General features: G+C 37.9%; 2 protein-coding genes across 2 annotated transcripts; both read right to left on the bottom strand.

The window, feature by feature from the left end:
• Window positions 1-893: 893 nt before the first annotated feature.
• Window positions 894-1400, bottom strand: LOC126704033 (uncharacterized). Its single transcript, XM_050403074.1, has 2 exons — window positions 1170-1400; window positions 894-1067 (listed from the first exon to the last, which is right to left on the bottom strand). Exons 1-2 carry the CDS (start codon window positions 1398-1400, stop codon window positions 894-896), a joined length of 405 nt encoding a protein of 134 aa, XP_050259031.1.
• A 135-nt stretch (window positions 1401-1535) lies between these two features.
• On the bottom strand, window positions 1536-2018 carry LOC126704031 (uncharacterized). The gene has a single exon (XM_050403073.1). It carries the CDS (start codon window positions 2016-2018, stop codon window positions 1536-1538), a length of 483 nt encoding a protein of 160 aa, XP_050259030.1.
• Window positions 2019-22595: the final 20577 nt, after the last annotated feature.

The raw sequence follows: 22595 nt of genomic DNA, 5'->3' as shown, positions 1-22595 counted from the left end.
TTTTTTTCTTTTTCTTTTTTTTTTTAAATTTTCATATGGTTTGGTTTAGGGATTGGGTTCTTGAGGTTTGGTTTATTGGATTTTGTGTAATGACATGGTTTAATGGAATGGTTAAATTTTTGAAAATTTTGGTGAATGGGCAAATGGTGGCTTTGGGAATTTGTGACTGGACCAATGCATGGTTGCCTACGTATCACCTTTGTAGAAGGATCAGGTCATTACGTAGTTCATTGATTTTTCATTTGCTTTAATTTTTGTCTAGGTCGCCCTTTTGGGTTTTCAACCTAGCAAGCTTTCTCACTCTCTTTTATTTTTATTTTTTTTACTCTCCTTTTGTGTAGATTGCCCTTCCAAGTTTTCAACCTACCCTTTTTTTTTTTTTGGGATCAAGCCTAGGAAGGGAAATAACATAATTTACAACCACTTAAGATGTGGTGCTGTCAAACTACCACCTCAGACGTGGTATTTCTTCAATTGATCCATGTTGGTTGGCTCAATGAAAGGGTTTGCATCTAAGTCCATCAACCTTACTGCTCCCTCTAGAGTATATCTGCTTGATAATCTATGGGCCTACTCAATTTTGCTTGAATTTCTCATTTGCATCTTGAACTGGGGCTCAGATCTCTTTCAACACTAAATCTCCCAACTTCAAATCTTTGGTTCTTACTTTCTTGTCAAAAGCTTTCCTAGGCCTCCTTTGGTAACCTTGAATATGATACAAGGCTTTGAGTCTCTTCTCATCTGCTTTGCAACCAATTCGCTTTAGGGATTTCACTTTCCAATACTGTCCTTAGTGAACAGACACCCATTTCAATAGGAAGAACTGCTTCCATCCCATAAACCAACGAATAAGGAATGGCTCCTATGGAAGATCGAATTGATGTTCTGTACTCCTAGAGTGCATAGGGAAATTGTAGGTGCCAGTCCTTGTAGTTCTTCGTGCTCCTCTTCAAAATTCGTCCTATATTCTTGTTAGCAGTCTCAACTACTCCATCAGTTTGAGGACGGTAAGGTGAAGACTTGTGGTGCTGAATATTGAACTGTTGTAGCAACTTCTCTGTTTCTCCCTTGAAATGCAGCCCATTGTCAGAGATAATTTCATGTGGTACCCCATATCTATAGATGATATTGGTCTGAATGAATTAAGCAACTTTCTTTGAATTCAGAACCTTGTATGAGGTAGCTTCTACCCATTTAGTGAAGTAATCAATGGCTACGAGTATGAATTCATGGCCATTGGATGCTGTTGTGTGAATCTTCCCAATAATGTCTATCCCCCATGTAGAGAATGGCCAAGGTGATGTCATGGTATGTAGTGGCATGGGTGGCATGTGCTTCAGATCTCCATGGCCTTGGCATTGATGGCATTTTCGAACATGAGCCGTATAATCGGCTTCCATAATAGTCTAGTAATAGCCTAGTCTCATTATCTTCCTTGGCAGCATGTGTGCATTCATATGTGGCCCATAACTTGACTCATGAACCTTTTCAATTATTTGCTGTGCTTCCTTGGCGGTTACACAAAGGAGATGAATTCAATCATATGATCTTTTGTAAAGCTTTTCACCACAAATAATGTAATTAGTAGACAACCTCCAGATGGTTAATTGATCATTCTTGTCTATAGACTTCGGGTATGTCCCATCCTTGTGGTATTGTAGGATGTCTGAATACCATTCACCTTCTCCATTATTTTCCTCACCCTCTTCTATTGTCATGCAATAGGCTGGTTCTTCTTTCTGTTCCACCACTATTGGTCTAGCTTCATCTTCCTTAATTCCATCCATCATGGATGCCATGGTTGCTAAAGCATCTGCAATTTGATTTTGCATCCTTGGCACATATTGATATTGGATCTTGCTAAACTTTGAGGCCCACTTCTGAAGACATTCATGATATTGCATTAGCCTTTCTTCTTTGATCTTCCATTTATTCTGAATCTGGGAGATTATCAAAGTGGAGTCACCATACACCTCCAACTCTTTCACTCCAAGGCCTAGGGCTACTCGTAACCCCATAATGCAAGCCTCGTATACAGTGGCATTGTTGGTGGCAGGAAAGTTGAGTCTGTTAGAAAATGGGATGTATGTCCCTTTTAGAGAAATAAAGAGAACTCCAATACCACTCCCATTTTGATTTGTTGCTCCATTGAAGTATATCTTCCATGATTCTACCTCAGTCCCTATTCTTGATCTGGAAAGTCTCCTTGGATTTCTTTAGCTTCTTCTGGTGAACAATGGGCTAAGTGATTAGCAATTGCTCTCCCCTTCACAGATTTCTGGGTCACATACTTAATATCAAATTCTGACAAAAGCAACACCCATTTAGTTGTCTTCCTATTTTGTACAGGCTTTTCGATTAAGTACTTCATAGGATCCATTCTTGTAATCAACAAAACCTTGTAAGCAAGCGTATAATGTCCGAGTTTGCGGGTTGCCCATACAAGTGCTACGCATCTTTTCTCTAATGGTGAATACTTTTCTTCATAAGGCAACATCTTCTTACTGATGTAGTAAATTGCATTCTCTTTTCTAGTCTCCTCTAAGTATTGAGCAAGTAGAGCCCCCGTTGTTGTATCTGTAGTGGTGAGATACAACAACAATGGCTTTTCAAGTACTGGTGGGACGAGTATTGGTGGTTTCATAAGATAATTCTTGATCTTTTTAAAGACTTCTTGGTATTTTTCATTCCATACTGTAGGAACCTCCTTCTTAAGTAGTCAGCAGATCGGTTCACATGTCATGGTGAGTTGAGCTATGAACCTGCTGATGTACTGTATCCTCCCCAGAAATCCTAGGATCTCCTTTTCAATTCTTAGAGGCTTCATCTATACAATGGCCTTGATTTTGTCGAGATCAACTTCTATTCTACTCTGGCTAACAATAAGCCCCAAAAGCTTTTCGAATGTTACCCCGAAAGTACACTTCTTTGGATTCAATCATAACTTGTAGAACCAAATTCTTTCAAAGAATTTCCTCAGAGCTAGCATATGCCACTCATAGTCCTTGGGCTTGACTATCATATCATCAACATAAACTTGACTTCTTTGTGGATCAAATCATGTAGCAAAGTGGTGGCTGCATGTTGGTAGGTAGCACCAGCATTTTTAAGGCCAAATGGCATGACCTTGTAGCAATATGTCCCCCATGGTGTAATAAAGGAGGTTTTCTCCATATCTTTTGGAGCCATCTTAATCTGATTATACCCTGAAAATCCATCCATAAATAATAGCAAAGCATGACTTGCTGTGTTGTCAACCAGGATGTCAATGTGAGGCAAAGGAAAGTCATCTTTTGGACTGGCCTTATTCAAATCTCGAAAGTCTATGCACGTCCTCCCCTTTCCATCCTTCTTTGGTACCGGAACCACATTAGCTAACCATTTTGGATAGTTGACCACTCTCAGGAATCCTGCATTGTACTATTTCTCAACCACTTCTTTGATCTTGAGAGTCCATTCTGGCTTCATCCTTCTCAATTTCTGCTTGACCGGCTTCATGGTTGGATCTGTTGGAATGCAGTGTTGTACTATATTTGTATCAATCCCAAGCATGTCTTCATATGACCATGCATAGACCTCTTTGAACTCTGTCAGTAGTGCCACCAATGCATCTTTCTCAAAAGTGGTTAGAATATTGCCCACTTGTATCATTTTAGGTTCATCATTAGTTCCCAGGTTAATGGGTTGGGTTTCTTCTTATATGGTTCTAAGTGTGCTTGTTTTAATTCCTTATTATTAAAAGTTTCTTTACCAATTTTAGAATTAAAAACATTCAAAACCAACAAATAATTAGAATCAGAAAATCATATTATAAGGAAAAGAGTTCTCAACAAACTCAATAGACTCAACTAAATCAGACTCAACTGGAATACTATCACAAACAGACTTAACAGGAATAGAAATACTAGCAGAAATAGACTCAATAGGGACATAAACAATGTTCTTGGCAGGGGTGACTAGCTCGACAGTCTTGATCTTCTTAGCAAGAGTGACTGAATTGATGGTCTTGATCTTCTTCACGGAGTCCTCCATAGGGTGGGCAGCTTCCTCCCATGCCCAATTCTTCAACTCATTAGTGGCTTCAACGATGGCAGATGGCTCCTAGTAAGTTCCTTCTTCCCTTAGCATCAATACTGCAGGATCTTCATCCATATAATTTGTGGCTTCTTCATTAATCTCCATGTCTGTGGGCTTGTCAGGCACAAAAGCATCCAGGCGCTCTATGCTATCCATCCATTCATCAAACAAATCTTGCTTCCCTTTGTTGCCCAAATAAGTGTGTTGAGGGAGATGCTCTGACTCACCTCCTTCCATCCTCTCATTATTACATTAAGCATTCTCAAGTGTCAGGATTCTGAGACTGTGGACCATCAGTTTTTAGTCTAGAGCGGCCAACCTAGCATCTATATCATCCTTTTCTTTGGTGTGTGGGGTTAATTCAAATTTATTCATCCACAAGCTTTACGAGCAAGAGCCTTAGACCATGGCTGAACTCGTCCATTCGGCCCAAAACTTTATGAATGCAGAAGACGCAATCATAACCAAGAAGAGGAAAAGAGTTGAAAGAATAGAAGCAAACCGCCACTCTGAATAAGGTCCCTGTCCAAAGAAGGGTCGAATAGGGGATAAAAAAGACTGAGATAACAAAAAGACAGGCCCTTCAGCACAGAATCAACAATACATGCCATTGAACATGCCACTTGAGCAAGTTCTTATGCAAATCAAGGATGACCCTTCCTTGAAGTGGCCGGAGAAAATGAAGGGAGATCCCAACAAGTGCAATAGGAGTAAGTATTGCCACTTCCATAGAGATCATGGGCATGATACGGACAAATGCTTCGATCTAAAGCAACAAATTGAGAACCTCATAAGGCAAGGAAAATTGAGAAATTTCCTTGGACAAGATCACAAGGATGAGAAGTTGAAAGGGAAAGTGGAAGAGTCATCATGACCCCCGCTTGGAGAAATAAGAGTTATTGTAGGAGAAAGTTCAACTGGTCAGTCGTCCAAGTCAAGGAAGACATACCTGAAGGTAGTGCAGAACATCCAACTCACTAGACGATCGCCAAGGACGAAAACCACTGAAGAACAAGCCATCACATTCACGGATGAGGATCTGAGAGAGTTCGCCACCCTCATGACAACACTATCGTCATCACTCTGCTTATCGCTGACTTTACCACCAAAAGGGTGTTAGTGGACAATGGAAGTTTGGTAGATATTCTGTATTATCCTGCATTTCAACAAATGAGACTTGGACGAGATCAACTTCGTCCAGTGAGTTCACCCTTGGTCGGTTTCGGAGGAATGAAAGTACAACCTATGGGCACTGTTACGTTACCTGTGGTGGTGGGGGCATACCATAACAGGAAACCAAGGACGTGAATTTCCTTGTGGTCGATTATTTGTCGTCCTATAATGCCGTAATTGGAAGGCCAACTTTAAATAGTTGGAAAGCAATTACGTCTACTTACCACCTATCAGTTAATTTTCCTACGGAGTATGGGGTAGGACAAGTACAAGGAGACCAACTAGTAGCTAGAGAATGCTACTTGGCCATGTTGGCCATGGACGAACAGGTTCAGACGATGAACATTGAGGAGAGAAGAGTTATGGCAGAGGCTACCGAAGCGTTGGAAGACATTTCCTTGGACGAGAATAACCCCGAAAGGTGTACAAGGGTTGGAGCAGACTTAGAAGAGAAGACTAAGAAGGATCTCATCCATTTTGTGAAGAAGAGTATTGATGTGTTTGGTTGGAGTCATGAGGATATGCCAGGTATAGACCTTAGTGTCATTACCCACCGTTTGAATGTATATCCTTCCTCTAAGCCGTTACGACAGAAGAAAAGGGTATTTGCCCCTAAGAGGGACAATGCTATTAAAGAGGAAGTGCAGAAATTGACCGTAGCAAAGTTTATTCGAGGAGTTTATTATCCAGACTGGTTGGCCAATGTAGTAATGGTCAAGAAGGAAAATGGCAAGTGGAGAATGTGTGTAGGCTTCACCGATTTAAACAAGACTTGCCCCAAGGACAGCTACCCGTTACCACGCATTGACTAGTTGGTGGATTCCACTACGGGTCACAAGTTGCTTAGTTTAATGGATGCTTTCTCTGGATACAATCAGATAATGATGGATGAGGCTGACCAAGAGAAGACATCCTTTGTCACCAGTCAAGGCTTGTTCTGTTATAAGGTGATGCCTTTCGGTTTGAAGAATGCAGGGGCATAAAACCCTATGGTGCACATACACAGCAACTTCTTTAGGAGAAAGAGATGAACTAGGGCAAGAACTTCGTCTCCAATCACAATTTGCTTAAACAGAGTTTGCTCAATTCTTGTGCAACTTTTGAACTCTTTGACGGCCTTTAAACTGATCCTTTTATATGTCTAGGGTTAGGAGAAAAGAAAGTCCAAAGACAAATTCATGAATCCTAAGAAAATCATATTGGAATTCTAAAAATCTTAAACCTCGACAGATAGGAGGTGTCAAGTAGGTGTCGAGTACACCGAATGTAGAACAACTTTCTTAAGCTCGATAGATACAACTGTCGAGCTAGCTGTCGAGTTTTAATGATTTTGCACTATGAACTTGTTTTCTTGGACAGACTTGAAGGCTTCAACACTTGATCTTGAAACATGGTTTCTTGAAGTATTTAAACACATCTTAAATCTACCCAAATACCAGTAAAGTGCGTTTTGTCAAAGGATAAGCCAATTACATAAAATCATGACATATGTTCTTAACATGTGAAACACATATGTCCTAACAATTTGCTTGTGGATGGGCGGGTGAGGAGTAATGATTTAAAATTCTGAAGTGTTCGCAGAAATCTTTGAAAAGTGCATTGTCAAATTGTCGTCCATTGTTGGATACTAATACTCTGGGCACCCCAAACCTGCACACAATGTTTTTCCAGACAAAGTTCTTGACATTTTGTTGTGTGATATTTGCTAAGGGTTCCGCTTCCACACACTTGGTGAAATAATCAATGCCAACTACCAAAAACTTCATTTGTCTTATACCAAGTGGGAAAGGACCCAAGATATCTAGTCCCCATTGTGCAAAGGGCCACGGAGCCATCATCGGGGTGAGGTACTCTGACAGCTGTCTGGGGACATTACTAAACCGTTGGCATTGATCGCAGACCTTGACATATGCCTTGGTATTAGCTTGGATAGTTGGCTAATAGTATCCTACACAGACGACCTTATGGACGAGTGACCTAGCTCTTGAATAATGCCGCATGCGCCTTCATGAACCTCCCTTAATACATAGTTCGCCTAATCTGGAGCTAAACACCTAAGATAAGGCTGAGAAAAACCACTTTTGTATAATACCTCATCCATAAGGACGTACCTAGCTGATCTGACTCTGAGTTTTCTGGCCTCGTCTTTTCCCTCTAGAAGTCATCCGTCCTTTAGGTATGATACTATTGAGGTCATCCAATTTTCTCTACTCTCTACCTGCTGCACTTGTGGGATATCTATGCTTGGGATGTACTGAATTTCATCAAACTCGTCCATGGCTTCATTTGTTGAGGCTTCCTTCGCTAAGGTATCTTCTTCCACGTTCTTTTCCCTTGGGAATTGAACGAAGTCAACTTCCTCAAATCTCTTCATAAGGCGTATCACCCTATTAAGGTACTTCCTCATTCGTTCTTCCTTAGCCTCATATGTTCCATTTACTTGGCCCATGATCAACTGAGAATCTCCCAGGATAAGTATTGATTTTGCTTCCACAAATCTAGCCAACTCCAGCCCCTTGAGAAGGGCTTCATACTCAACTTCATTTTTTATTGTTTGATATTGCAAACAGACCTTGTGCTTCAATTTATCTCCTTCAGGGGATTTCAAAACCACTCCAATTCCTCCTGCATGTTGTGTAGACGAGCCATCCACATGGATGACCCTCTTCTTATTGTTTTCTATCCCATCTAAGTCATCATAATTCAGGGTGAACTTCGCAATAAAATCTGCCAGGGCTTGAGCTTTTATAGGTTGATTCAGTAGGCTGAATGTCTCAGGCATTGATGATCTCAAGCTTACTTGGAATGTCCTGAAAGAATAAACACAGAATCCTCCGATGGTAAAGTCAGCATTTCTAGAATTCCAATTTTTATGGAAGTGTCTGAATGACTTACCCTTTCTTAGATGAATGCTTACATAGCACACATTTGGGGCAGTTACTTGTTTACCAACTACTCCTATCATCAAGGAGTTCGGAGACTCGGTGGTAACTTCCATAACTGTTATAGAAGTTACATAGACTTCTTTTCTGTAACTATCATTGGAAACGGTTTATGGTAAAGGACCTTGATTCTTGTGTGTTAGGCTAGAAGTATAGAGCTCGTCCTAAGCTCGCATAGAGGAGACGTTCTTAGAATGTAAGGAGGTCATCCAAACATTTCTTGGACGGACAACCTCGTCACGGACGAGTGTGCTGTATTAGTATGGAACATCTTTTCTATTCATGCCCTATTTGCTTTGTTTGCCTTGGACGACCCTCATGGACGAGTCTGGAGTTAGGTGGTTATAATGCACCATCAAATAAAATTGTGGATAATCTGAACTTTATCAAGATTTATTTTAGGGTAATTATCTACAAGATAATTGTTCTTAAATATCCTAAATTATCCAAAAAAGAGATGAAAAATCATAGGCGGAGGATGAAAATGCGTCTCGGTACAAGGACTGGCCAAAAAACCCTAAAAGGAGAGTCCAAATGGCACCCGAACACGGAAGTGCATTCGGCATCCAAGAGCCAATTTGGCACTTTTGGAGTTCCAAACAGCACTTTAAAAGTGCCGAATTGCCAACATGTGGGCTTTGACCCAACGGCCTTCGGGTGACGATTATGCATACCCTTTTCGATCTTTTTGCAAAAGGATGCGTCCGGATTTGAACCCTAATCATTCGTACCTATTTTTTAGAGTCTTCTGGCCTCTATAAATAGAAATTGAACCTTATAATTCAGTACTGTAAGGTTGAATTTATTCAACCATCTAATTGGCTTTATTCCGTGCCAAATTTGCTTGTAATTTAGCATTTAGTAACCCTGTATTTAGGTGGGATTGTTGTAAGGGTAGTGAGTGAGATAGTGTGAAGATTGCTCAAGAGTGTGCAAGAAAACAGAGTGTCGCGGCTGGGACTCGCGGCTGGACTCGCGGCTTCAACCCGCCAAAAGATGCACACGTGCCAAGCATGCTGGAAGATGAACAGTCATGCTAGCTGGAGCACTACAGGACAACTGGCCATACGGTTAACTCGCGACTGGAACTCGCGACTTAGTCAAGCCGCGAGGTCAAGCCGCGAGCCACCCCTGTTTTGGAAAAACCTGACGTTTCGCATTCCACTCCACTTCAGTATAAATACCCTTTTAACCCATGATTGAAAGAGAGCTTCCAGAGAGAATTTTGAGAGAGAAACCCTAAAGAAAAACCAGATTGTTTTACCCACAATCTCTACCTTAGAGTCTCATCAAAATCCCTCACTCTCTTCCTCTCCATTGTCAAATCCTTGAGAGGCCTTTATACCAAACCTGGTTCTCACCATTATCATCTCTGTGAGACAGTCGTTTGGAGTTCTGGGAAGCAGTTAGGAAGGAGCCAATCTTTATTGGTTGATGCTACGGTGTAGTAGCGGAATCCGGAAAGCTAGAAAAGAAAAAGGTTCGGCGCAACCTCGTTGGAGCAAGAAGCTTGGAGGGCTTAGGTGCATTGGGTAGATTAGGCTTGGAGGGTCTATTGCTGTCCTTGTATCCCAACTGTATTTTCTAGTGGATTGATTACCGCTTGGAGGGCGGCGGAGAGGTTTTTCGCCGAGGTCTTCGGTTTCCTCTTCGATAACATATCTGGTGTTATCGCTGTGTTTGCATCTTCCTTCCTCTCTATCTCTGCCTTTACATTAATCTGCTGTGGTTTATTTTGTTGTGGCTTAGATAGTTGTTTAATCAATTCCATGTTATAGCATATGTTAAGTTTCCGCACACTAGTTGTTTAACATATTGCGTGAGTTGTTTAAATTGGTTTTTGGGGGTCTAAACGTTCAAAAGTGTTTTTGTACACGTTTTTGAACTTTCAAGTACCTTTTTTTTTTACGCTCTGAGAGGCATACATTTTGGAGACTTACAAATTTCTGAGATTAATTGATCCTCTCTGGGATTTGTTAGGAGAGTTAGGGTTTTTAGATTTCAAACATAGCTAAACAAGTTTCTTTGAACCCTAAAATATCCTCTCAAGTAGAAGAGTGCTCATGCAAGAGGTTGCTTTCTAACTCTTTTGTTCTTATGTTCTTTAATCATGATGATGCATGCTTTCTTGTTTTAAATATTCATGTTCTGATTTGTTAATTCTTTTTGTTTTTTTTTTGATAAACAACACTCAATAAACATTCATTAATCCAGAACAAAGTTCAAATTGATTACATCACATTGTATTTGGTCCTTAATAACTAAGGGGGTATCCTCTACCCAAACAATACAATCATCTAAATCTTTGGCATTTTTTGCCAATATGTGGGCTGCCCTGTTGCAACCCCTTCTGGTATGGACAACCTTCCACGCACTAAATTGTCTCAGAGACCATTCAATGCCTTCAATTACCTTCCTTATGAAGCTTTGAATGGGACCTTGCCCTCGCAGAGCACTCACCAGAAGGGGTTGAGTCCAAGGTAAATTGTTTCAATCTGCGAGTCGCTCTCAATGATGATGTCTTTGAGTCCAAGGTCCCATGCCAGTTGTATCCCCTCCTCCACGGCTTTGGCTTCTGTCTCCAATGCACCCAAAGGCAGCTCCATGCGTTTACTCATCGAACCCATCAGCTGGCCCCTTTCATTTCTGATCACAACACCTATTCCACAACAACCAATACACCCAAAAACAGCTCCATCTGTATTGATCTTGTACCAGCCGAGACTAGGAGGATTCCATGAGGGCATACCTGAATTGGGAGTCCAGGGATTAACCTGATGAGTCTGCCTCACTTCCTCTGCATACTCCGCTGCAAATCTTACCATTTCAGCTACTGTTTTTCCACTCCCTTCATGTCTGAGTTTGTTCCGGTTACTCCATAAACTCCAACCCGTAATTGCAAACAAAACCCAATCAACCGCCGGGCATCTCTCCTTTATTTCCCAAACAATGTCCACAAAGTCCAGGCAAGGCTCAGGCTAAAGGGGAAGCTTTATCTTTGTTGCACTCCAAACCTTTGCTGCTGTTTTACATCCCCACAGTATATGGCTGACAGTTTCATCTCTTCCACACACATCACAGCTAGTTTCCACCTCCACACCTTTCGACTTTAATCTAAACTTTGTTGGGAGAATGTTTTTGCACGCCCTCCACATAAAGTGCCTAATTTTGTTTGGGCAGTCCAAGTTCCAAATGAGCTTCCAAATGGCTTTAGATTTCGACCCATCTGAACTTTCCCCTCTTTCTCCCTGCTTATTTAGCTTCGGTATCAACTTCTGGGCTGCCCAGTTGGCACTCTTCACAGTAAAACAGCCATTAGGAGTCCAAGCCCACACTATGGAGTCTTTAGGAAGCCTAGGACTAAGAGGAATTCCCAATACAGTTTCAGCTTCATGGGGAAGGAAAGAGTTTCTAACCAAATTAGCATCCCAGCCACGTGTCTCCCTATTGATAAGATCCGAAACCATCACAACATTAGTTGAAGGGCCCCTTGGACTGATAACTTTGAATGAGTCCGGATTTGGAATCCATCTATCTTCCCAAATATGAACCTTTTCCCCATTTCCAATTACCCATCTAGAGCCCTTCACTACTAAGTCCTTGGCTGCCATGATACTCCTCCAAACATAGGATGGTCTATAGCCCAATTGCGCCTCCCGAAAGGAACACCCCGCAAAGTACTTTGCCTTAAAGACTTTATGGACGAGGGAGTGTGGATTTTGTTGGATTCTCCAACCTTGCTTTGCTAAGAGGGCTAGGTTGAAAGTCTTAAAGTCTCTGAAACCCATGCCCCCCTCCATCTTTGGAATGCATAGTTTTTCCCAAGATATCCACTCCATTTTTCGCTCTTCATCCTTCTGCCCCCATCAGAAATTTCTCACCATAGAATTCAACTCCTTGCATAAAGAGTCCGGGAGTTTGAAACAACTCATAGTATAGGTAGGCGTGGCTTGGGCTACGGCTTTTATAAGGATTTCTCTCCCTGCATTAGAGAGAAGTTTACCTTTCCATCCCGCAATTTTCCTTCCCACCATCTCTTTGATATGATTAAAGGCTTTCCTCTTCCCCTTACCCACTAGTTGCAGCAACCCAAGATATTTTTCATGATGTCTTACAATTTGAGCTCCAAACAAACCTTTTACTTGGTCTTGGACTTCCCTACTTGTATTCTTACTGAAAAATAAGGAAGTTTTCTCCTTATTAAGCCTTTGCCCCGAATCCCTTTCATACTCCTCAAGCACCTTCATGACTCGATTAGCTTCATCAAGGGAAGCCCTACAAAAAACTATGCTGTCATCCGCAAAAAGAAGATGGGTTATTCTTGGAGCACCCCTGCATACTGCCACCCCTTTAATATTCCCTAATGCCTCCTCCTTTTTTATTGAGTCGGTCAGGAAAATAAAAAACGTTTGGGTCCAACTCCATTGCTAGAACTGGATCCCAACGTTGTTGACCAGAAAAAACGAAAGGGAAAGAACCAGAGGAAACTCACCCTAGAGAATGAAGAAGAGACGGTTGGCGGAGAGGTGGTGCCTGCGGCGCAACCCCGCCGTGCTCAATGATCGTGATGGCGTGGAACTGCCGAGGTATGGGGTCTACTTTGGCGGTTTGAACTCTTGCCGATGAGGTGAGAACACGAGAACCCCTGTTGGTTTTTTTAGCTGAAACAAAGGCCAGTATTAGCAGAATAAAAGGGCTTCAATCAAAGCTGAACTACACACAAGGTATCACCGTCCCAAGTGATGGCAGGAGCGGTGGACTTGCTCTATCGTGGAAGGAGGGTGCTAAGGTGAGTTTTAAGAGCTGATTTGTTAATTCAGATTATCAACATGTGTTCTTGATTCTTTTGTCATTACTATAATCTATTTCTTAGTTTTAGAGATCTGCATGTACTAAATTGATTTTTTTAATAAAAAATAAAACGGATCTACATCTTTTTTAGATGTAGATCTGAATTTTTCATAAAAATAAAAATTGATCTACATCTTTTTTAGATGTAGATCTGAATTTTTCATCAAAATAAAAACTAATCTACATCTTTCCTAGATGTAGATCTGAATTTTTCATCAAAAAAATAAAACGGATCTACTTTTTTTTAGATGTAGATCCGAATTTTTCATCAAACAAAAAAACTGATCTACATCTTTCTTAGATGAAGATCTGAATTTTTCTTAAAATAAAGAACGGATTTTGTATCTTCTTTAGATACAGATCTGATTTTTTTTAATGTATGTAGATTTTTGAAATAAATAAAGAGATCCTGAATTGTTGTTTTGTTGTTTGTTTTTTTTTTTTTTGAGTCATGTAACATGAAATTATTTTGTGAATGAGATCCTCTTAATAAAAAATATTTTTTATTAAATAAAAACAGATCTGATCTTTTACAAAACTTAAAACCATTTTTTTTATCTCTTAAAAATAGATCTAAATTTTTTTAACCAAAAGACTTTGTGTTTTATTAAATAAAAACAGATCTGATTTTTCTACTATTAAAAACCATTTTTTTTAATCACATAACACATTTGAATTTTTGTTTCTAAAAACCATTTTTTTTACATCTCACAAAAACAGATCTAGTATTTTTGACAAATTAAAATCATTTTTTTTATTATTAATCAAAACAGATCTGAATTTTTTAAAACAAAAGAAGAGACTTCAGTCATAAATAAATTTGTGTGATTTAATTTTTGTTTCACATGTACAACATATTATTCATGACATGCATAACATAGTACATTGATCACAAGAGTCTAGAAGACCAGACTCTGTATGGGTGAAATGGGTGCCTAACACCTTCCCATTCCATAACCTAGCCTCTGGATTTAGGTCTCTGGCTAAGTAGATCTAGCCTTGCCTTTACTTTTTATTTTGGGTAGGATGTAACTAGGACAAAAAGCCATGTAATTATTTGGTAGATTGTAACTAGGACCCAAAACTATGTAATTTTCAAGTTTTTCAAGATATGTAATTTTTTCATTCAATCAATGAAGAGAACAATTCAATCATGTATTTAGTTTTTCTTTTTTCTTTTTTTATAAAGAAAAATAAGTGGCGACTCCATACCACTTACCCAAAAAGAGAGGTGACCTGAAAAGGTACCTGAATCTCTTTTTTTGAGGGACACATCTCTCACAGTGGCAACTCCACTGGGGATGTTGAGGGCTAAGTTTCATATTAGACTTAAGTGGCCAAATATGTACCATTGTTTTGCATGGTCTTGCATGATATTGTTGTTTGTGTGGTTATTTATGTTTGATGGGATGTTGTATGATATTTGTCATTTGTATTGTTTGTTAAAAGCTTTCCCCTAATTGTCATTATGTGTGCCATCCAAACTACAATGAATGCACCCCTTTTCAACAATTTTGTGGTGGTAGTAACCATGGATCACCAGTTTTCATTAGATTCGAGTACCCAGTGGCGAACTCACCAACTAATAGCCCAAAGTCACTAGATCATTTCCTGTTGACTGTAATGGACAAACCATGCCGTTCAGACCAACATAATGTTCATTACATTACAAGTTGGGAGGTGTAACATCCTAGCTATAGGAAACAATGAAACAACAAACCTACCCTACAACGTAATGACTTAGAACCTACCCTTAGGTCGGACCAGGTTAAAATTGCATTGCACGTTGTGTGTATTTTTTTTGCTTGGTTGTTCGATGCAGATGGTGACCTAGCTTTAATTGGCACAACAGAGCATGTTCTAGAGAGATAGAGAGATAGAGAGAAAGAGAGAAAAAGCAAGAGGGGAGAATTTGGCCAAGATCCAAAGGAAGGTTGCAAAGAGGACCTAAGGCCGACACTCAAGCTAGTAGCTCCAATTCTAAGCCCATCACTCCCATCACGGTATTGAAGCCCGTAAGCATAGAGGACACTTCGCTACTGCAACATCACAATCCCATATCCAACCTACAGGATACTTCAAACCCCAATCAAGCAACCCAGTATCCACAAACGGGGGAGATACTTCAAACCCCAATCAAATTACCAAGCACCAACATATGGGGGGAGACACTTCAAACCCCAATCAAGCAACCCAATACCTACAAATAGGGGGAGATACTTCAAACCCCAGTCAAAAAACCCAACATCCACAAATAGGGGGAGACACTTCAAACCCCAAGATACCAATCCTAATGACCCAACACAAATTGCCCACATTACAAGGGAAGGAGACACTTCAAACCCCCACATTTGGAGATGGACAACCCAAAGCCAAATTCCATCGAGATTTCAACCTTTTAGATCATAAGTTCAAGCCCATCAAGCCCAAGAAAGGTTCAATCCTAATGAGCCAAGAAAGAAGTGAAGATGTTCTTAACTCCATCCTAGAAGGTCAAGAGAAGATGAATGAAGAGCTAGTCTAGATCTCCCAGATAGCCAACTCTGCATTACAAGTCAGCTTAGCCAATCAATCTATGCTCTCTACCTTGTGCAAGGATAATTCACCAGAACCTAAAGAGATTCCACACTTCCAATTTCTGAAGAAAAGAGTTAAGGATTTCAACAAGTTGTCTTTCCAACTGTCCTCTCCAATCAACAAGAACATGTCAACGGACTCAATCCCCAAGGAGATAGTGTCTTATCACATCAGTAACGATGCAATCAAACCATCAACTAGCAATTGTAGGCGTCGAAGAAATTTTTCAGAACTACACATGACTTTGAGTGAAGCCTTGGAGAAACTACAAGCTAAGGGATTACTGAAGCCATTGGGTCCCACGCCAATACCACACCCCGTGCCTAGAAGATACAATCTTAATGCTCATTGTAGATATCATCAAGGGAAACGCCATACAACTGACAGATGTCATAGCTTAAGGTACGCCATTCAAGATCTGAATGATCAACAATTCATCACTCCGCCTTCATCAGCCAGTAATCCTGACTTTTTTTTTAATTTTATTTTACAAGTTGTTTTTTAGATAGGCTCTCTGATTTTATTGTTTAGGATTTTCTTTCTAGTTGGTTATTTGCTCAATAAAGTTCATGTAGTGTTTGATGCATTTGATTCATCATGTTATTCATATGTAAATCAAAAATCAAAAAAAAGAAGAATTTTTTTTTTTTTTTTTTAATTTGCACTAGGGGCATGGGGCTTTCTTAGTAACCTTTTTCTAAAAACCCTTTTCTGTTCTTTCAAAGACTCCAAGATTTTCCCAAAGCCTCCCTTTCAAAGACTCCAAATTTTATTTTTTCAAAAGCCTTCCTTTCAAGAGAATACAAGAAGATCCATTTGACAAAATTCCTTACAAATCATGATGATTAATTGCTTTACTAATCAATTTGTTCCAAAGAGGGATTTAATCTCATTCAATTCATGTAAGGACTTTTGCTAAACATTCAAAATATGATAAGAAAGGTCCTAAAAGGCAATCAAAGAAATACATCCATTCATCCAAATTTCTCAAACTACATACACTCAATCCCAATCTCTCAAAATCTTGTCACATCATTGGAGCATTTGAACTCTTATTCCAAGAATAATTTATTAAAAGGGTTTAAGTTGCTGTGTTTACAAGAAAGCATCACTAGGTATAGGAGTCCACCTTTGATAACCCCCATTGTTCCTTGACACTAATTACAATAACTATCAATTGCTAGCCAACTTGAACCTTTAAACAATTAGCCTGTTTTTCAATCAACCCATTAAAAATATAAACCTTGGGTGGGAATATTTAGTATGCATGCTTAAATCTCAAGATGAGGAAGTGTTGACATTATGGATCCATCACCACTTGGTAAAGGTCCTCAATGAAAACAATTTGACAAGTTCAAAAGAGGAAGATTCATAAAGTTCAGAAAAGAGAGTTCATCAAACAAACGGATAGTTCACTCCATCAAAGCTAGGTAGAAAGGAAATCCATCAAGGAGAAATACTCCCTCCGTCCCACTTTTTTTGTCCTGCTTGAAAAGTCAAACTTTTTAAGGGAACATCATTTATTGTCTTGTCTACCTTTTAAAAATATATAAGTTTTCAAAACTACCCTTAAATAAATTTATCAAAAAATGTGCCCCAATTAGTTTTGAAAATAAAATAGGGTTATAATAGGAACATTAGTAAATTAATGACTTTTATTTTTAGAAACAGGACAATATTTTGGGACATCCTAAAATGGAATAGAGGACCAAAGACGGAGGGAAGAAGATTTTGAGAAAGCATCAAACTGTGAGAAAAAAGAGAAGGCTATCAAGCTAGAAAAGAATTCAACCAAAAAAAGAGAGAAAGAAGTGAAAGCAAGAATTTTCATCAAGTTGTGAGAGAATACTGATTCATCAAAAGACACAAGAGACATGAGATTCCATGAAAGATCATTCAAGTTGAGAGGGATGAGCAAATATGAAGATTCATCAAGAGAAGAAACTCAATCAAATTGAGGAAGATGAAAAAAAAAAGACACATTTCATAAATTAAAAAAAAAAAAGTGTGTTTAGTCAAGTCAAGAAAAATGAAAGTGCATTAGAAAAGATAAAAGGGTATCAAGGAGAAATATAAATTCATCTAGGAAAGATGGAAGTCTGTCAAATTGAAAGAAAAAAATGTAGTTGAGTGAAAGGCAATAACATTCCAAAAAAAAACAATAAAAAAAAAAAAAAGATCGCTAGGCTGAAAACCCGAAAGGGTGGCCTAGGCAAAAATTAGAGACAAAAAAAGAGAAATCCTGCTAGGCTGAAAACCCAAAAAGGTGGTCTAGGCAAAAGATAGGGCAAAAACAATAATTAAAAATTCAAAAAAAAAAAATCTTTCAAAAAATGAGAAGAACAAAAAAAGAATGAGAGTGAGTGATCTGACCACAAGATAAGATGCTAAGAAGACCAAAAAGAAGAAGTTGTTGAGCTAAAAAAAAAAAAAAAAGACCAAATGAAAGGAATCAATGAAGGCCAATGAGAAGATGATGAACATGACAAGGATTTTAGCACAAGAGTCAATAATGGAAGTTGTGGAAAAATCTTCCAATGCTTGAATTTAAAGTATTACATACTTGGGGAAGCATCATAAGGGTTTTTGAGCCTTTTATATCATTCCTTTCAATAACTTGAACTCGGTTTACATTACAACCTTTGAATAAAGCCCTCCTTGAAGTCTTGTTGATTGAAAGCACACATTTAGCTCTGATTATATTTTCTCTTGGATTAAGAACGAAATTGCTCAAGATTATCAAACCCCACTAGTTGATATCATCAAAAGACAAATTTCACAAATTCTAAAGTGACCAAATTTTTTTTTTTAAGCAAACTGCTTAAGATTATCAAGCCCCACTGGCTAATAAATTTCAGAAATTCTCAAGTGACCAAAATTTTTTTCTAAGCAAACTGCTTAAGATTATCAAGCCCCACTGGCTGATAAATTTCACAAATTCTCAAGTGACCAAATTTTTTTCTATGCCCCAAACACTCACTTTCTTTGCTCCCAACATAAAATAACTCTCAAGAGAAAAAATTTCAAAATTCTCAAAAATTTTCAAATCTTCAGACTTAGAATTTTTCCCTTTCTTGCTTGATCCCAACATGTGTGATCCCCAAGCATTTCATTTCTTTGATTGTCTTTGAAGATTTAATCTAAAATTTTTTCAAAATGAAGAAGCAAATTTGATTACATGTTTTTAATGATTTCAAATCCTTTCTAGCCAATGAGATTGAGTTGACAATTGGGCATTATGATTGGTCAAAGAGATTGTTAAAAGGATCACCTTTTGTTCATTTGAAAAAGATAAATTTCAAAAAAAAATCTCATTTCAGAAAATTCATTTTTCAAAACTTCATTTTTCAAAACTTTGTTTCCAAACTATGTCTAGACCTGATCCTCTATGAGAGAGGTACGTAGGTAGCCTTTTCAAAGGCCCGGTCCCAATTACCAAAAAGAAAATCTTCATTTCAAAATTTTCAAAAAAAAATCAAAAATCAAAAATCATTTTTCAAAAAACTTTTTTTCGAAATACATTTGGACCTAATCCTCTATGAGAAAGGTACGTAGGTAGCCTTTCTAAAGGCCCGATCACAATCACTCAAAAAATATTTTTTCAAAGACTCGAAATCAAGACATTTCTTTGTGTGAATTTAGGCTGAGCATCTATTTTGCATTAAGCATATCATCAATTTTCTATGCAAGCATGTCTAAACTAAGGGCATTGGCCTAAAATATTTTTATAATAATTGATTACTAACAAGCTCATGGAAAGAATCTTTTGCAGGAGGTGGACATGGATCTTTCATCTACTCAACAATCACCATCAATCTTCAGTTTAGATGCTACCATCATCCCAGCAGTTCTTATTTTGCCCAGTTTTGCGATTTTGATCTTGTTTTACTGAAATTTTTCTTTATTGAAGGTCCCTACACAATAAGATTTTTCAAAATTCACATTAATAGTTGAACTAGGGGCATTCGGCCATGCCTCATTCATTTAAAAAAAAGAAGAAGATCATCATCATCTTTTCAGAAGAAAAATAAAATTAAGATTTCCAAAAATCATGCATCCATTTCTAAACTAGGGGTATTCGGCCATGCCTCATCCATTTTGAAAAAAAAAAATCATATTTTCCTCAAAAGTCAAGGTTTTCAAAATCATGCTTCAATTTGGAGACTAGGGGCATTCAGCTATGCCTCATTCAAGTAAGATCACCCATTTCAAAATTTGTCAGGTAAATTCAAACCTTTGCACCACAAAACTTCATCAGGTAAACTCTAAGGCTATGTTTGGTAACAGTTTTTGTTTTCTATTTTCAAAATTTTGTTTTTGAGAATATGTTGTTACAAGGATTTGAAATTTAATGCTAACTCATTAAATGAGACAAAATCATTAAATTAAATGCGTATTTTCATTGACTTTTGAAAATTAGAAACTAAAAATAACCTTTTGCATGTTTTCAGTTTCCTTCACAAATTCAGTTTTGAGACCAATTTTTGTTTTCTGTCTATTTTGAGTTGCCAAATAAGTTTTTTAGTTTCAAAAATAGAAAATTATTTTTGAAAATAGAAAATAAGGGAAAAAAAAGTTACCAAACATACCCTAAACTTTTCTGAATCAAGCTCTTACAAGAATAAGTCCATACATATCAAAGTCATCAAACACAAAGATCAAGGAGTGGTAGTTCATGAGTTATACAAATTAACTGACTAGAAATCAACTCTTGTTTTTCTTGCAGGAAATTAAATGAGGAAAAATCGCTTGAGCTTCAATTTTCAAATGACAAATCTCCTAACAAAATTTCAAAAGGATAAATCTCCTAAAACATTTTTCAAAACGGAAAAATCTCCAAATATAAAATTTATAAAAGGACAAACCTCCTAACAAACTTTTCAAAGAAAAAATCTCCTGAATAAATATTCAAAGGAAAAATCTCCTGAACAAATCTTCATGAACACATCTTCATAAAAGGAAAAATCTCCTAAACAAATTTCAAAAGGAAAAATCTCCTAAACAAATTTTCAAAGGAAAATTCTCCTAAACAAATCTTCAAAAGGACAAATCTCCATGAACAAATCTTCAAAGGATAAATCTGCATGAACAAATCTTAAATGGACAAATCTCCATGAACACATCTTCAAAAGGAAAAATCTCCTGAACAAATCTTAAAAGGAAAAATCTCCTAAATAAATCTTCAAAAGAAAAATCTCCTGAACAATTAAATCTTCATGAACACATCTTCATAAAAGGAAAAATCTCCTGAACAAATCTTAAAAGGAAAAATCTCCTGAATAAATCTTCAAAGGAAAAATCTCCTGAACAATTAAATCTTCATGAACACATCTTCATAAAAGGAAAAATCTCCTGAACACATCTTCAAAGGAAAAATATCCTAAATAAATCTTCGAAGGAAAAATCTCCTAAACAATTCTTCATGAACACATCTTCATAAAAGGAAAAATCTCCTAAACAAATCTTCAAAAGGAAAAATCTCCTGAACCAATTTTCAAGGGAAAAATCTCTTGTATAAATCTTCAAAGGAAAAATCTCCTGAACAAATCTTCAAAGGACAAATCTCCTAAAAAATCTTCACAAGATAAATCTCCCAAACAAATCTTTCAGAACAACTTCAAATCCCAAATTGTCAATTCAAAATTTTCATTCCCAAGATTAAAAAATTCCACATTCTCAATGCCATATTTTTAAATCCAAACCTTCAGTTTTCAAAATTTCAAGTAAAAAATAAAAATAAAAAAATAAACCACAAATTTCATGATCAAAATCCCAAGCCTTGATTGTCAAAAATTCTAAGGCTCAAAATTTCAGATTTTAAGTTCCAGATTTCAAGTAAAAATCTCAAATTTCCAAAGTCTTAGAATTTGAAATAAGAATATCAAATCTTCTAAGTTTCAAAAATCTGTTTCTCAATAGAAAAATCTTTTGTTAATTAAACTTTTCTTGACAAAGTCCAAATTGTAAAGTTGTGATTTACAACTATGTTTTATGTTGGCTTTATTCCATGACAAAAAGTGTTGTAATTGCTCTAATTTTGTTCATTGTATTTTGTGGGATTTTATTGTATTAGGTTTAGTATTAAGTTGGTGAAGACTCAAGCTTAAATGAAGAATAAGTGGATTTCGCGAGAAGCTCGCGAGAAGCTAAGCCGCGAAAGAGCAAGTGAGGAGCACATGACTGGAAGCTAAAGAGTCGTGCCAGGCTGTCATTTTCGTGAGTGCCTCACAGGTAAGGCCTTCCCGCGAGACAGTCGCGAAACATTCTACCTAGAGGATTTTTATGTGTGAATTCCTTACCCTTCACCCGTACTATATATACCCTTATTACCCACAAATGTAAGAGAGGCTATTCAGAGAGAAAAACCCTAGATAGGTTTTCTACAACACACACCCATCTTTTAGAGAGAGAGAGCTACTTGGCCTTAGTGAGAATTCATTGTAGCCTCTTCTCCTTCCCTCTCCCATTATCATACATTGAGAGGAGATTTGTACCAAAACACAATCCACACATTTTCAGAGTGTAGTGAGTGTTTTTAGTGTTGTTGGGAAGCAGTGGAAGAAGCCAAGGATGGCAAATGCAACATGGAGCTTGTTGCGGGATCCGAAGAGCTAGACAAAACACGATTCCGAGAAGCCTTGTTGGAGTAGGAGCTTGAAAGGCTTAGGTACAACGGGTAGATTAGGCTTGGAGGCTCTCTTGCTAACCCATATATCCCAACTGATTGTATAGTGGATCGATTATCGCTTGGAGGGCGGCGGAAAGTTTTTTCGCCTAGATTCTTCGGTTTCCACTTTGATAACACGTCTCGGTGTTATCTGTGTTTGCATCTCTCTTCCCTACTCTTGTTCATTTCATTTTACTGCTGTGTTGCTTTATAAATGAATTAGAGTAGCTCTATCGCTTGTTTGCTTGTGTTTACACTATTCCGCACTTAATATTAAGTTAGTGTAAAATCAACCAAGCCGTAATTTG

The sequence above is a fragment of the Quercus robur genome, chromosome 10 (genome assembly GCF_932294415.1).
Source record: "Quercus robur chromosome 10, dhQueRobu3.1, whole genome shotgun sequence".
Taxonomy (NCBI): domain Eukaryota; kingdom Viridiplantae; phylum Streptophyta; class Magnoliopsida; order Fagales; family Fagaceae; genus Quercus; species Quercus robur.
This window is presented reverse-complemented; position numbering and strand designations above follow the sequence as displayed.